The following is a 15,475-nucleotide window of genomic DNA, read 5'->3' as shown; positions in this document are numbered from 1 at the left end:
AACTGAACTACATAAATCAGTTATAGAGTGTAAGAGTATACAAACACTCGTAATCTGGGCAAGGAAAGTTCTTCAAAATTCAGCTGAAGTTGTGTTTGAAATAGTGTGTGAGTGAAAGAAAATGTCACAGACCACTTTGCTGGGGCATATACAAACTGTTAAGGACAGTGTTACATTGCAGAACTTTGACAACAGTTAATCTGTGTCACTGTCGGCATATTTAGCTTGTAGAGTCTAGGCTGAGGGAGATGACTTGAAACAGAGAGTACCTGGAGGGGATGTGAGGCATCTCAGCCTTGGCTAGGTTAAGCTTTAGGTCCCACCCAGTGGAGTCGTTAGGTCCGATCATTTGGGGCTATGGCCCCGAATATTTTAAGCCTAGCCCCGAATATTTTCGCCCTGAAAAAGGGGGTGTCTATAGCAAAACAACAGACAGACTGTGTAACAGAGCGGAACCTGACTTGCAGCGTCCGAAGGTATGATAATATTTATTTATTATAAAGGTAGATATAACCTCCCCAACCTACCGATGCCGATCTCCCTTCAAAAAAAAAAAAAAAAACAGACAAGCCCCAAGCAAACTTGACTTAGCCCCTGATCTTTTCAATAGGTAGAAATGTCCCTGGGTCCACCACCCACTGTGAAATTTCCTTCTAGCAAACTGAGATGCATGTGGAGACATGTCTGTCAGATGGTGGAAAAGACAGGAAAAGTTGAGTGTTGCAGCATAGAAGTCGTATGAAAAGTCATGGGAGGGGATGACACAACCAAGAGACTCCATGTAAAGAGAAAAGAGGAGGGGGTCGAGTACAGAGGGACACCCATACACGGGCTGTGGAGTCTAGACAAACCATCGAGCATCAAGAGATGTAGGACTGAACCCAAAGAAGAGTGTTGTCAGTGATCCTCAACATAGCCAGGGTAGAAAGAAGTAGGGTGTGGTCCATTGTAACAAAGGCTGCAGAAAGGTCCAGAAGAATTAGGACTGGGGCGTGGGAGGATGTTCTTGCTGACTGAACAGCTTCAGTGCTGGTCTCTGTGGAATGACCAGCCCTGAAGCCAGACTGAAAGGGGTGAAGAAGCTTGTTCTGGAAGAAAAAGGGGGATAGTTGGTTAGCCACTTCATGTTCAAGTGTTTTAGAGAGAAAGTGAAGGAGACAGTTGCTAATTCTGGACAGCAGATGGGTCCAGAGTTCTTCTCTTCAGCAGGGCTGTGACTCACACCTCTTTGAAGGCTACAGGCACACTGCCTGTGGAAAGTGATAAATTCATTAGAGCGGATGTGACCTGCAGGGGGCGCCAGTGCCACCCTCACTGTGCTTGACTTTAAAAGATGTTACAGTAATTGACTACGCCACTGCCCCAATGAAGGGAGGGAAGAACCCTGATCTTAGGCAATTGACCCTGCACAAGCTATTCTAATGAACCAATGCAGGTGGCTGATGATGTACAAAATCATACCAGGCTTTTTTGATTACACAAGTACTAAGCACGCGACATACAACCAGGCTTAAAAAATAGGGGGCTCTGAGGTAGTTGAGTCAATAAATTGATAAAAGATGATTCAGTATTAAAATGGCAGGAGGCTATAAGGCTATTGAGACAATGATCCATACTAAGGTTAACAGTCAGCACATTTCACAAGGATAAACGCATCAATAAATAGACTGTGATAAAAATATAAAATTAAAGTGCTACACCGCAGTCAAAGTTCACAGCAAACAGTTCTTTTGCTACAACCTATTGCATAATGATACACAACTCTATTATAGCTCACAATGAAAGACATATAAAATAAAAGTAAAACAAAAACAAAAAAGGTGATGTCTACCAGGTCCTGCCTGCTACACGGAGATGTATGGTAGAAGGCTGAGAACAATGATCTGCAGAGGTGAGGGAATGGGATTTAGGGCACAGCTAGTAGGTTGGTGTGATGTCAGGAATTAAGCGACATCAACATCTGAAAGTGGAGAAAAGGTAGGCACAGAGGAGGGATGTGGAGGAGAAGGTAGAGGAAAAGAGACAAAGTAGCGGTCAGAGAGGTGGAGGGGGGTAACTTTCAAGTCTGAGGTGGAGCTGTCCCTCAGAAGGACCAGGTCCAGCTGTTTGCCTGCGTTGTCTGTCAGAGGCAACTGCATTAGGTTGAAGTCAAAGACCTGGAGTATGGGAAGGAATCCAGAAGCAGTCTGTAGGTGAATGTTGAAGTCCCCCAGCAGGATCAGTGGGGTTCCATCCTATGGGAAGGAGCTGAGGAGATTATCCAGATCCTTAAGGAAGTCTCCCAGGGGGCCAGGTAGTCTGTTAACAACAAAAACGCTCATTCTAAAAGAGCTAGGGACAGTAACACTATGACATTAAAAAGAGGAGATAGAGAGATGGGAGAGGGAGAACAGAGAATTTCCAGGACTGAGATATGAGCAGCACAGTCTCACCACCCTGACCAGAGGGGTGGGGAGGGATGCTGGAGTTGTGGTGGTGTCCAGGGTGATCCATGTATCTCTGTGGGCGAGGAATTAAAGGGACAAATAGACTTCCTTGTCTTTGACCGACCAAGTCTTTGTGTGACCAGGGGTGCCGCTACAGCTGTACCATCATCCCTGCTACTTCAATACTACAGCTAAATAATAATACATCTGTGGAGACAATCTTCTAATCAGCTGTTTGATCAGCCTCTAACTAGATTGAGCTGACAGCAAAACTTCCACAACCTGTTAATTAAAAAAACAGTAATACTAAAATGGCAGCAAACAATAAATGTGCGAGGAAGAACCTAACAGATGCTACAATAATGATACAAAAAGTTAAAATCTGTACTGGTGAAGCACAAGATAACACAAGCAGCAGCTTCAAATAATGTTGTTAACACTAATTGACTATCGACAGTGAAACTAGCATGATCTTGTAGAACACTGAACAGTCCTTCCATAACTGATGAAATTCACTCTTCACAGGGCCACAGGGTGTAGTCCAGTCTCACTTATGGTATGTATGGAACATTTGGGCACTAGGAAATGAGAGACTTACCTGTCTGCACAGTTCAACCAGAATATCATGGTAGGTTGATATGTATACTGCACAGAGACTTGATACTTCACTAAAAGATCTATTTTCCTTTTTCATTGACTGGAAAGGGAAAGAGCTTCCCTTACATTTTTATTGGTTATTTTTTTTAAAGGTGAATTTAATAATTTTTGGTCATATTGAGTATTCTGAACTAATTAATAAACATGTCAACTGTTCATATTTATTCTACTAAAATGAATCTGGAGTTATTCTTAATCTCTCATATGAACCTAGACTAGAGTATACTGCAGTCTACTCTAATGTAAACTAACTGTGCTATGTGTTCCTTTTGGCATCTGACTATTGTTCACATGAACTACTATGAAAATAATCCCAGATTGTTCCTCTGTTGCTTGCCAAATAATCATAAGCAAACAAATGGCAATTAACACTGAAACATACCGTTTCACTGCCATTGCCAATTCTGAATTTGTTAATCTGAAAGTGGAGAGTGTCATGATGTGGCAATGCTGAATTTTACTTTACGTCCTTGTGAACTCCATGGCCAATCCCACAAAATGTGTGTCACAACCAGGGGAGCTGTCACTGAGGGGCGGTAATTCATGCACTGTTGGCTGTAACTTTTTCCATCCAAAAGCAACAGCCACACCTGGGCTCACACTGATGCTGATAACATACTTCCAACAGCTCTGTTAGGTGTGGGAAGTTAGGAGGAGTATAAGTGTTGCTGTAGATCATTTCTGTGTGAGAACTGAGTGGAAATTCTGTGTTTGACCTCAACTACACTTTTGCCTTTTGCCACTGTATTTTGCTGGTAAGCAGCCTAGCTGCCCAGAGGACTGTATTAGGATTATGTTTGTTACTTTTGCTTTATTATGTTGACTAATGAATATCCATCTATGTGGAAACTCCTGAAAATGGCTTTATTGGATACAGGCACTATTGTAGATCTTATACATTATTTGTTTTGGCAAGAATGCAATCTTTTCATAAGGCTTAAAAGTCTGGAACAACACAGTTGTGTTGATGTCTAAGAGCACCTCACACATTGTCATAAAAAAATACCCCATTATCTCACGCTGGGCACCATTCTGCCTTGACCAACTTGCTGTGGTGTACTTTAACAGTCTATTTTTTGTAACTTCATCAACAGCCCGGGAGTATATCAAGACTTTTGTGTGGTTGAACTTACCACACCCTTCTCAACAAATTTGTTAAATGTCAGAAGTGACAGCGGAATATATATTGAAATAATATTTGTGTCTTACAAAACAAACAAGCCTTACACAGTATCTACAAGCAATCATTCAAATTTCATACCTGCTGTGCAATGTTAACTTAAATGTTCATGTTAGTTTTAGCCTGTGCCCTAAATTGATCTTTAAACTAAAACACGACATTAAAAATCTTAGCAGTAAACGGAAATGTTAATATTTTCAGAGCAGTGGCCAGTCTGAGAGTTTGAAAACTCGATTGTGGGGGAGAACCGTGGCATTGCGGAAATACTGTATTGTAGCGCATTTGCACCAAGTGAAACTAGATGACAGACTGTTGATAAACTCATTAAGAAGCATAGGCGTCATTTACGCTCTGGACGCTGGGAACATGTCCCCACCACTTTTTGTCGTGGCCCATTTCGTCCCCACTACTTTTTGAAAGCCTTTAGTTAGTTGAACCCGTCTTTGTCCCCAGCACTTTTCAAAACAAACTGACGCCCATGTTAAGAAGTATAATAATTCACAATTAAGTAATTTATGCGTAAAACTAAGAAATTTAACTGCATTGTACTGTAAATTGTGACGCTGTAATTCGGTAAACGTAGCATTGAGTAGGCAACATCAGTAAATGCTGGAAACAAAAATAGAAACAATGGCAATAAAGAAAAATGTTGATCTGCTCTGAGGCTGTAGATGTCTAACTTCAAATACATTACATTGTTGGCATTCAGCAGACGCTCTTATCCGACAACAAATCAGGCATGTTACGCGTTTATACAGTTAGTTATTTACTGTGGTAATTTTAGGTTACGTTAACTTGCCCAAGGGTAAAACAGCAGTGCTCCAGCGAGAAACTGAACCGGCAACGTCTTGATTAGGAGTCCTGATCCTTGTCACTATGCTACACTGCAGCCCACTGATGCTGTCTAAACGTATTTTTTCTATTTTCATATTCCGTATGTTTCGGGCAGGGCTTCTGGCTGGATATGTGGCAAGAATCATTCCAGTGAATACACATATAGGTGTGTTCAGCGTTACCTTTTCCCTGTTCCGGTATATGCACCTGAGTTACCCCTTGCTACCACCATACGACTGTACACTCAGGTGGATGGAGCTCGCCCGCCCACTCCTTAAGTTTTCACTCTAAAGTTTGACTGCCGCTATCAACTGCCGCTATCAACGCATCAAAGAGCAACAGGTGAACTTCATAGGAATTTACAAGCTATCTGAAAGGAGCTTCCTGAGTTCAACTCGGGAAGTTTTTTTTTTTTTTTTTTTTTATACACCTTTCTGATATGACTTCGCGGAGCACTCGAAAGATTGTACCCCTGGTACTTGCCATCTTGGTGTGCGTCCTTCTTTACGGTTTTTTATGGGGACACTTATCGCTACTTCACATTCGGTAAGCTTGCCCTAGTTCTTTATGTTCTATGACTGGCAATAACAGATTGAAGCCTGTCCTGGACAGAGCTATGTATACTCTGGGCAGCCTTCGTGAGCACTGAAAATTGAATTTATCTTCCTGTGTAAATGAAATATCCTCTTATCATCGCTGTCATTTTCATTTCAGCTTCATATGCATAATTCTGAATGATGTCTGTTGGGGTACTAAGTTTTTTATAGCGTATTTTGCAACCAGGATTGTCACAAAGTGCTGAATATTGTAGGAAAGCCGTAAAATAACGACATTTTAACTTCACTTCTTTTTGTTTTAATACATATATGTTTTTTTTAATCTCGCAAATATTTGACTGTGGCAGAAGTGGCTGTATGGTTAATTCTGAACACGGGATACAGATGGACATAGATGAACCCCTATATTAATTTTCTCGTTTTTCTCCCTTTTTCTCATATTTTTTCATGCCTATACACCATAGCGAGCACCTGATGGTCTATTGCTACCGGGTGTATTTCAGGCGTGACCGAAAAGTTTCAACCTCACAATCTAGACGCGGATGTTGCATATAGATATTTTTTAAAAAAAACGGTCAACCAAGATATAGTTTGCCTTCAGGATCATTGCCCAGTACGTCAGAGATGAAAAGCAGCTTATAGACGAAACGTAGATAAGTCCAAAACTGAGGCTTGTGTTTTATTGCATTTTCGTTAAGACCCACACATATCCGTAGTTTGAAACTGTGGTATGAGTGCTACTTCATAAGAGCTTGTGCACGATCATTCGATAATCAATGTAAGATAAACTCTTGCGCTATGTCGATATATTTTAAAGACCATAATTACACTACCCGTTCCATGATCATTGACTAGTACTTCTAAAGCATTCATTTGTCAGACGCTCTTATCCAAAGCGACTTACATAGGTTACAGTTCTTTGCAATGTTATCCATTTATACAGTTGGATTTTACTGAGGCAACTGTGGGTTAAGTACCTTGCCCAAGCGGGTAATCGAACCGGCAACCTTTCGGTTACGAGTCCTGCTCCTTAACCACTATGCTACACTGCCGCCCTATTATTCAGGGTCGCGTCATCTTACACATTATAGCACCTCTACTCATATCCTGAGAATTCCTATGCGCAGGTTGTGCAATGTGAGGCATTGTCATATGATCTCACATTATATTTTAAAATTACGTTTCTGCTAAATCTGCAAAACGGCATTTAAGTTAAACAAATATTTACTCTGCAGTGATTATTTAAAGTATTTGTATGTGCGATCGTAGAGAACATCTGGCTCAGAGACTTAAGTAGCCTATGCAGGCTTGACAAGAGCACTGTAGGAATAACTGGTGGCGGGAAGGCGGCGGTTAGGTCCTGCGTGGAAGTGATTGGGAGCCAGTGTATATGATGGATTATTCTGTGGTTTATATATGACCAGTATTATTAACGGTGGTAATGGTATAAAGTTGGTGGCATAAGGATACACTGAGATAGTGTGTGGCTGGTTGCCTCTTGCGGGGATCAGCTGTCTGTCTGTGATTCTATCTCTCTTTTTGTCAGTACTGTAATTATATCAGTACTTTTGTACTTGAGTACTGTAAGGTCGGCAGTGTTGTGTAGTGCTAATGAGTTGAGTAATGAGCTCGAAATCGAAAGGTTGACAGTTCCATTCCCCGCTGGGGCACTACCGTTGCACCCTTGGGCAAGGCACTTAACCCAAAATTACCTCAGCAAATATCGCGTTGTATAAATATATGTAAAACTGTCACCTGTCTAAGTGGCTCTGGACAACAGCGTCTGCTAAATAACGGTAACGTAATGTAATGGAAATAACTGAACTTTTTTCCCTCATCGTGTGTTTGTGACCGATTTGGAGAAAGACGTCCAAGAAAATTCGGCCAGCCGGTGAATGTGTAGTAGGCTATGTGTAGTCTTTTTTTTATCTTGACACAGATTGAAAGTTTATTCACCGTTGATCAAAATCGTTCAGCTGGTGAATATTCCATTCAATATTTCCGATGTGTCATCGATACACTTCAAACTGGGCGGTAAACGAAGCTACACATTTTATTAATTGTACCACAGACACGCGATGTATTGGGGCAAATGCGGTCCAAACGAGGAGGCTGATCCGAATGACTCTGTTCCGTTGAAGGAAAGATGCTTTGTATGTTTTTCGAGCAAAAGAGAAGAAAAAGATGCAACAGACAGCCTAAATCCAGCCGTCTTTTATAAACATTGTCAGGAAGTCAGCAGTTGAGACCTTACCTTTGCTATAACGTTGTCATTTTACGTCAAAAATAATTCTTAGAGTTTCAACCACAAATGCGACGCTGACCAGACCATTTGAAATGTCAGTCTCATGCTGATCATGCACATTATCACAATAAACAAGGCCGGTGTGGAAGGTAATCTGCATGTTGAAGTTTATGAACTGTTTTGAGGACATTGAAACATATAAAATGAGATAACTTAATTTAGAAAATATTTAAGGTCATAACTGAGACCAAGAGGCTTATCATAGGCAAAAAAATATAATATAATATAAAAGATATTACCAGTTTCAGGTACGATGTATAGTCATGGGCAGGGTCCCAAACGTTTTTGATTCCAAATGTACATTTTAGCAATTTCTCCCATCTGCAAATATCTGTCTAAGAACAAAAATGACTATGGTTGACACTATCAATAGCAGCAGCAGAAGTAGTAGCAGCAGTGGTGGTAGCAGTACAGAGATAACATTCACTGAGGTAAATCAGTAACGGGGGATCAATATTGACTGGCAAACTATTTCCATTTTTGTGCATCAAGAAAGCACCTTGCCCAGGGTATGATGTCATTGCCATTCCATGTAAATTGGAGACAAGGAGGATTTGTTGACCAAGAGGGCCCCTGGAAGAAGAAAAGTTTTGAATGGGAGAGCAATATCAACACCACATTGAGACTCGGCACAGGCACAATCCTAACTTCCAAAGACAATGTTACAAGAAAGATAACAAATGGTAACGAGATATCTGGGATTTTAGAAAATAAAATCACTGAAGGTACACAAAAGGAAGGCAAACCTCAAGATTCCATTCAGACTTCAGTGAAAAGTAAAATCTTTGAAGAGAACACAAAACCTAAATCAGGTGCCACCAAAACAGATCTGAATGCCAAAATAACTCCACTGCCAGTCATGCATAAAAAAGACTTCAAGAAATTGCCTGTATGGGATTTTGAGAATGTGTATCAACGGGACACTCGGCCAAGGCAAACGGTGAGAGCTTCATATTTTCTCCAGCTTTCAAATGTTTCAGAATACCAAAGGGCTTATTTCCTGCTGTGTGTTATAAAGTAGTCCTGTATTTTTTGTGGCCATTTTGTGAGGAAGTTGGGGATTAAAACAGTTATGAGTTCCTTTAGAAAGTCATCTATATTCTGACTATGTGTGACACTGTACCAGATATGTGAGAAGTCCCTCAGGAAGTCTGAAGACCCACAATTTAAGAAGGCCTTCATTCCCAATATTCAGCTGTTCATGCACAGGGAACACCTGAATATCACTGAGTGGAACAGATTGGCTCACTTCAATAATCCCTTTGGCTTCATGGGATACAACTACACAGGTGAGACAGGGGCTACTGAGCTACTGAGAACTGGAAAAGAAACGTCAATGTGTGTGAGGTGTATGTGTTGATACCCCTGACAACACTAATTTAAAAGTCAATTTGTTTTGCAAAAACGGCCAGTTTAGGTTTTTTCCCCTCTTCTTTTTTATGATTTACTGATTTCAATTGAATTAAGAATGTTTTACAAGAAGACAGCTAAAACAAAGCAAATGTTTAACTTTTAATAAACAATAAATGTGACAAAACATTACAACATCAAAACCATGTTTATTTGCTTCAGAATGTTGAGGAGAATTGTGTGTGAATTTATGTATGTAAATTGTGCATACATAAATTCACACACAAATATAAAATTCACATACAAATAATTCCACACACCTGTGTGGGTTGAGCATTTATCATTGCAATGGTGATGACCTTAAATTTATAATCAGTGGTTACTAAAAGTTACTAATTACTAAAAAGAGGGAGAAATGGAAAAACAAGTAAAAAAATAAGTCAAAGGACACCCATTAAACTAAATCAAATAAAACAATATAAACAAAATAAGGATTTATTTGGAATGATTTGATCATTCCTAAGTATGCCACACTTTATTGTACAAATCAAAACTGAAAAAATAACACTACATGGCCAATCAACCAAACCAAGGTGCTGTATTACACCACTTACTCCGCTAGATGATTACTCCATGTAGTCTCATCAGCAGAAACACCTCAAGCAAATAAAACACTCAACTTTTGAAAACATGAAAAGTGCTAAATGGAAGTCTGTCTTTTCGAACTTTCACTGCTATTGTAAAAACTTGTTTTGATGAATGAGTTCCATATTATACAGTTGTCCAAAGCTGTGCTTGTAAAACATTTTGTCTTTACTTGTAGAGGTGAAGCAGGCAGTGGATCTTATCCCCAACCTAAGGGACTATGAACTCCTGCCAGTTCCCACAGCTGACAAGCAGGGCTGTATCCGCTGTGCTGTTGTGGCCACTGGAGGGATTCTCAATGGCTCTAGGATGGGCAAGGAAATTGACTCTCATGACTATGTGTTTCGGTAAATTAGATTTTATGGTCAATTTGTCAGTGCTTATGACGTTGTGTCAGATCGTTTGGATTTCATTATGCATTTTTTTCACATAACCATTGTTTCTGATCATATATAGTGCACTTTATTTATCACTATAATTGGTCATGTATTTGGAGTGTGCTGAGTACTTGACTTAAATTGTGATGTCATTTCTCGTGAGTAGTAACTGTGCAAATCTAATATACTGTATGTTGAGTCAACTGAAAAAGTGTTTCAATTTTTTCTACATAGGACAAATCCATTTAATCTCATGTAAATGCAAAGAAGGCTATTGTGTAGGTTGTTAATTATCTTTATAGTTAGACATACACTGTCTCTAATTAAAGAATGGAATTTGAACTATTTGGAAAAATAAAATCCACCATAATTACAAACCCCTTGATGCCACATTAATATTCAGTACATTAGGTCTGTCAAAATTAATGCATTTCACACCTTGTGATTCACAATTGGAGTCTTTCCAAATATGCATTGCATTACATTATTGTAGCATTACATCACATTATTCAGCACATGCTCTTATGTAGTGTGACTTACACAGTGCCTCTAATAAAGTGGCATGAAAAGTTTCACAAACAGGGCACCACAAACCACACATGAAAAAGCATCAATTCCAAACATAGTACTGAGATCACAAATGTGTGCCTTGACTGACATTCAAGTGCGAAGCACTACAAGTGCCTAATGCAAAATGCAATGAAAGTTAGTCTAAAAGTAAACAGTAACCATGCATTCAAGGAAAATTTAAAATGGATGTCAAAGCCGAGACAAGCTGTAATGATTTATCATTGATTTATAATTCCTGTAGAATGAATGGTGCTGTCATCAAGGGTTATGAAGAGGATGTAGGAAATAAGACCTCAGTCTATGTCCACACAGCCTACTCCTTGGTCTCCTCACATTATACATTGAAGAAATATGGCTTTAACAACATCCTCAAAGACGAGGTAGGTACACCATCAGATACGTGTGACAGCTGTTTTCCTACTTTTTGCGCCTAATCTCAAAGTTGTGAAACATGCAAAGTGTTACTCATCAAGACCTGCAGCAGAAGTCTGTTTGTAGGTGATGGTCTAAAATGTGAAATGATAAGGGCACAGTATTGCTGATGATCACTGAGTTGTGACAGAAGTTAAATAAAGCATAAAGTAAGATAGCCTTTTTGGTATGAAGACCATGTGGCTATTACATAAGAGTGTTTGCACTGTAGGCCTGGCTATGATACTATACCTGGTGTGCTGACAGATGTACATTGGGTAAGTTGTCCTTTTTGAAAGAACAGTACACTGACATTTCATTTTCTCATTTATCCTCTGTTCAGGATCAGGTTTATATGTCTCACACACACACACTCTCTCACAAACATATATTGGTTGGCTTTGCTTTGTTTTCTTTGGCATGTGATCATGCAGCAGAGGCAGGCCCCTCCCAGGCGGAACCATTCTGTAAATAGGATATACCTCAGCAACTTGGGGGAGGGGCAAGTGTAAATAGCACCTGTTCTGATAACATTAGAACGTGAATGTTTTATTTTTTTCTTTTAAAGAAGTATGACTGATCACCATTTCGTGAACAGAAACCTAATATGACTGTCAGGGCCTTTAACTAGGAGGGGTCTGAGAGCCTATCCCCATGTTATTGTAGTCTTTCTGGACTTCGCCACATTCACTAGCGAGGATAACGGGAATAGGGCTTTGCTCCATGACACTGCATTTTAATAAAGGACAAAAAAGGACAATTTCTGCAAGGCTGATGTGGATCTGGCCATGCAGAGGCCCAGACAGGGCTGGCCCAGTACAAGCCGACAAGTCAGTGAGACAGGTTAGGGGTTAAGGGTCTGCTTTTTAGATTGTTTATTTTTTCCTTTTTTGCATTCACACCAACATTCATACCACATACATGCAGGTGTAGCAGAGCTGAAGTGATTAGCTCGTGTGAGTCCTGCGTAAAGCCTTAGGTAGCGGGTAGCAGGTAGCCGAGTGGTTGCAGCGGCTACGTCATTCCCCCCGAGACCTGGTTAAGTAGCGTTGTCGCCGACAGGCTAACGGCAATTTGCCTTTAGCTCAACTGGCAACGACGCTGGCTTTAAGGGGTTGGCAGCGAGCAGTAAGAACCTCGGTTCAAAACTCGCTCGCTCGCCGACCCACGTAACATCACATTAAAACACAACGCAAGAGACCACCCGTTACACAGGGTCAGAGCGTATATCTCTCTTACCTTTAGACATACATAGGTAGGTTAGAAGGGTTTTCAAACCAGGGTGGTAGTAGATCATGACACTGCACTGCGTGGTTTTGCTCTTAAGTCAAGAAAACAGGCCAAGCCTGTGTTGCTCCAATCAGTGAAAGTGTTTCCTTTTCTTTGAGACCCATAACTGCTTAAAAGATTTCTGAGCAGCATTTTGAGAAGCAATCAAAATCCTCTTTACATCGTTCATTGCTTTATTTTCTGCTGTGGCCCTTTAGTTGTGCAACTTCAGCCCCTCAACTTGTGTATAGATTAAAAATGAAATATTTCACATAAATGTCAAGTTGCATTTCACAGCGGCTTAAATATGTTACATACACAAACAGCCAAGATTGCTGTTGAATTCTGTTGTTGCAAGGTCTGCTTAGCTGTTGGTGTTATGCAGCTGCTTTAGCATTTTCACGGACGCTATGACTGATGACGTAGTTACCTAACCCTTTCTATTCCTTCTGCCTAAAATTTGTTCTGGAGAGCATCAAGTATGTTCTGATCCCTGAGGGCTTGAGGGATTTTCGGTTTCTCGAGGGACTACTTCAGAAGAAGGTTGTGTCGAAGGGCGAGTTTCAATCTCATTGGTAAGAACTCTCTACTTTCCATATATACAAAAGGGCAAAAAGTGTCAGAAGCAACATTAGAGCAGCTCTGAGGAGCTTTGAGCCTTGAATACATTGCTCTGTGGTCAACACTTGGTCAATAATTTGTCAATAATAAGTATACAATATGGCTGGTCTATGAAAACAAGTTATTTTTTAAGGTCTTGTGTAACCATTTGATCACTAAAGTATATCATAATATTAAAAAGCTGACATCTGCACAGGATTAAGAATGAATGGTTAGTAGCTGTATCATTGATGGAACAATTCACCAAAGAACTATAAGAAATTCTCATTTTTCTCCTCATGTTCAGTTCTTGTGTCTTGATCAATCTCAGTAGTTCTGAATCATGTAATGAAAGCAGGTAGAGCTTTTGCTCCAATGTTTTTCTTGCATAAAACGTAAATGCTCCATAGTTCTTCTTATGTGTCTCCACTTATGTGCAGATTTTCACTCCACATAGTCAATTAATGCCAGATGAGACCATAAAAATGACCTTAATCAAATTTAATCACAAAATGTAGAGCCGTAGGTTTTCATTTTAGGTGTGAACATGACATTCACTATTTCCATATTATACAAGCCCTAACAGTTTATTTTTTTCTCACATATTCTTATTTTTTGTAGTGTTATAGTGCAGGTAGAATGTTACTGATTAAAAAAAAAATAACATGCCCCAGCACAACATTTCACACTTCTGCATTGTCTGTGGCTCTAAATAGTTATTCACTACATAAAAGTGTCAGATCTGAATGTCATTGTTAATTGTGGTTAATTAGTGGTAATTAATTCATGAACTGAGATGATTGGGGAAGTGCAATAAGATAACTGTTTAACAAATTGATTTGAAAATGTCTGTATCCACCTCTTGGAGGACTGAAGTAGTCTACATGGAAGAAAGTCAAGAAAAACCTGAGAGACATGAGCCATGACTTGATAAAGCATGATAATGTTGACATAGTCAGGGGAAGGGAAAGGAAATTTAAATTTGCCAGAATTCTATTGACACTATTAAGAGGAAATATCTTTAACATCTTTAGTTTTTTGTTAAAACTAATGTGTCACTTTACATTGATTGATGGTCAGCTCACATCTCTGTGGTAAGCACAAAACAGTCTAGGTCACATATTACTTGATCTTAACAAAACACCCACAGTTTGCTGGGTGGGTATTTTCCTGGCCTGAGCTGGATTCAATTAGTCATATGTGCACCAAAGAAATGGACTCAAGTTTGTTTGAACAAGGTGGTCTCAGGTCTTCTTTGATAAACGTGGGTATGATTCATCCTTAATTTTTACTGATGTGAAAGCAATCCACTCTATTTAACAGAAGCAAAACAAATTTTGATGATTTAGATTTTGCAAAGAAATGTGTAGTGTACCACTATAGGTAACCATTAAGTGCTTCATGTCTGATTGTGATGCTGTATTTCTAGGCCCTGGCAGTACTATGCCAGTCAGTTTGATGTGAAAAGATTCTATGTTCTTCACCCGGATTTTCTCAGATATGTACGCAACAGGTGAGAGGTTTCAATCTGAATAACTGAGAATAAAAGCGCATGGAACTAAAATGTGTTACAGCCTTGGGATTGAACACTAATAGGGCATCAAATGCTACTCTACTGTGATCCACAGCTTCTTGTGGTCCAGCACCCTAGAAGGACCATATTGGCATATATACAGGCCCACCAATGGAGCATTCACCATGTTTCTTGCACTGCATACCTGCGATATTGTGAGTAAACGTCATTCTCTCCTGCATTTTTTCACAGTCCACTTTGAAATGTATCGGTGTCTCATGCACTGTATTTGTCTGCTAGTGTCCTTCTTCCTGATTTCAGGTGGATGCCTATGGATTCATTACAGCAGACCACCCCAAATATTCCAACTACTACTATGAAAGGTTTAGAAAAACCAATGTCATTTTTTATGGTAATCATGATTATGGTCTGGAGATCAAAACATGGAAGAAACTGCATGATGCCAACATCATTAGACTCTACCAGAGAGAAGAGGAGACCCAAAAGAGTGGAAAAAGAATCCAAATTTGAATGAATGCTGCCATTTATTGTCCCGGTAAATTAAATTTCCAATGAAAATGTAACCTTTCTGAGCAGATGTGCTATCTTTTATTATCTTCTACTGAGCATTAAACACCTTATTTTCACATTTTAGAGAAAGCCTGTTATCAGAGAATGAAGCAGGTGAGTCCCCAGGCTAACAAAGAACTTCATAACCAAAGTCAGTACACACAAAATCACAAAACACTGAAGCCATATTGTGCAATAGTGAACCAGGCGG

General features: G+C 39.8%; 1 protein-coding gene across 1 annotated transcript; it reads left to right on the top strand.

Annotated features, from left to right (window-relative positions):
- Positions 1-8,011: 8,011 nt before the first annotated feature.
- Positions 8,012-15,245, top strand: st6galnac1.1 (ST6 (alpha-N-acetyl-neuraminyl-2,3-beta-galactosyl-1,3)-N-acetylgalactosaminide alpha-2,6-sialyltransferase 1, tandem duplicate 1). Its single transcript, XM_036527707.1, has 9 exons — positions 8,012-8,048; positions 8,667-8,899; positions 9,086-9,248; positions 10,133-10,301; positions 11,143-11,281; positions 13,053-13,156; positions 14,611-14,694; positions 14,810-14,909; positions 15,016-15,245. Exons 1-9 carry the CDS (start codon positions 8,012-8,014, stop codon positions 15,223-15,225), a joined length of 1,239 nt encoding a protein of 412 aa, XP_036383600.1. The 3' UTR covers positions 15,226-15,245.
- The last annotated feature ends 230 nt before the right edge of the window (positions 15,246-15,475 follow it).

This window comes from Megalops cyprinoides, chromosome 1, assembly GCF_013368585.1.
Source record: "Megalops cyprinoides isolate fMegCyp1 chromosome 1, fMegCyp1.pri, whole genome shotgun sequence".
NCBI lineage: Eukaryota > Metazoa > Chordata > Actinopteri > Elopiformes > Megalopidae > Megalops > Megalops cyprinoides.
This window is presented reverse-complemented; position numbering and strand designations above follow the sequence as displayed.

What these genes read in the sequence shown, in the direction of transcription:
- st6galnac1.1 (XM_036527707.1), top strand. Translation starts at nt 8,012, where the DNA reads ATGCACATTATCACAATAAACAAGGCCGGTGTGGAAG. An exon ending in CATGGGATACAACTACACAG is followed by an intron (nt 9,249 to 10,132) that starts GTGAGACAGGGG and finishes CTTTACTTGTAG; the next exon opens with AGGTGAAGCAGGCAGTGGAT. An exon ending in CTCAGATATGTACGCAACAG is followed by an intron (nt 14,695 to 14,809) that starts GTGAGAGGTTTC and finishes TGTGATCCACAG; the next exon opens with CTTCTTGTGGTCCAGCACCC.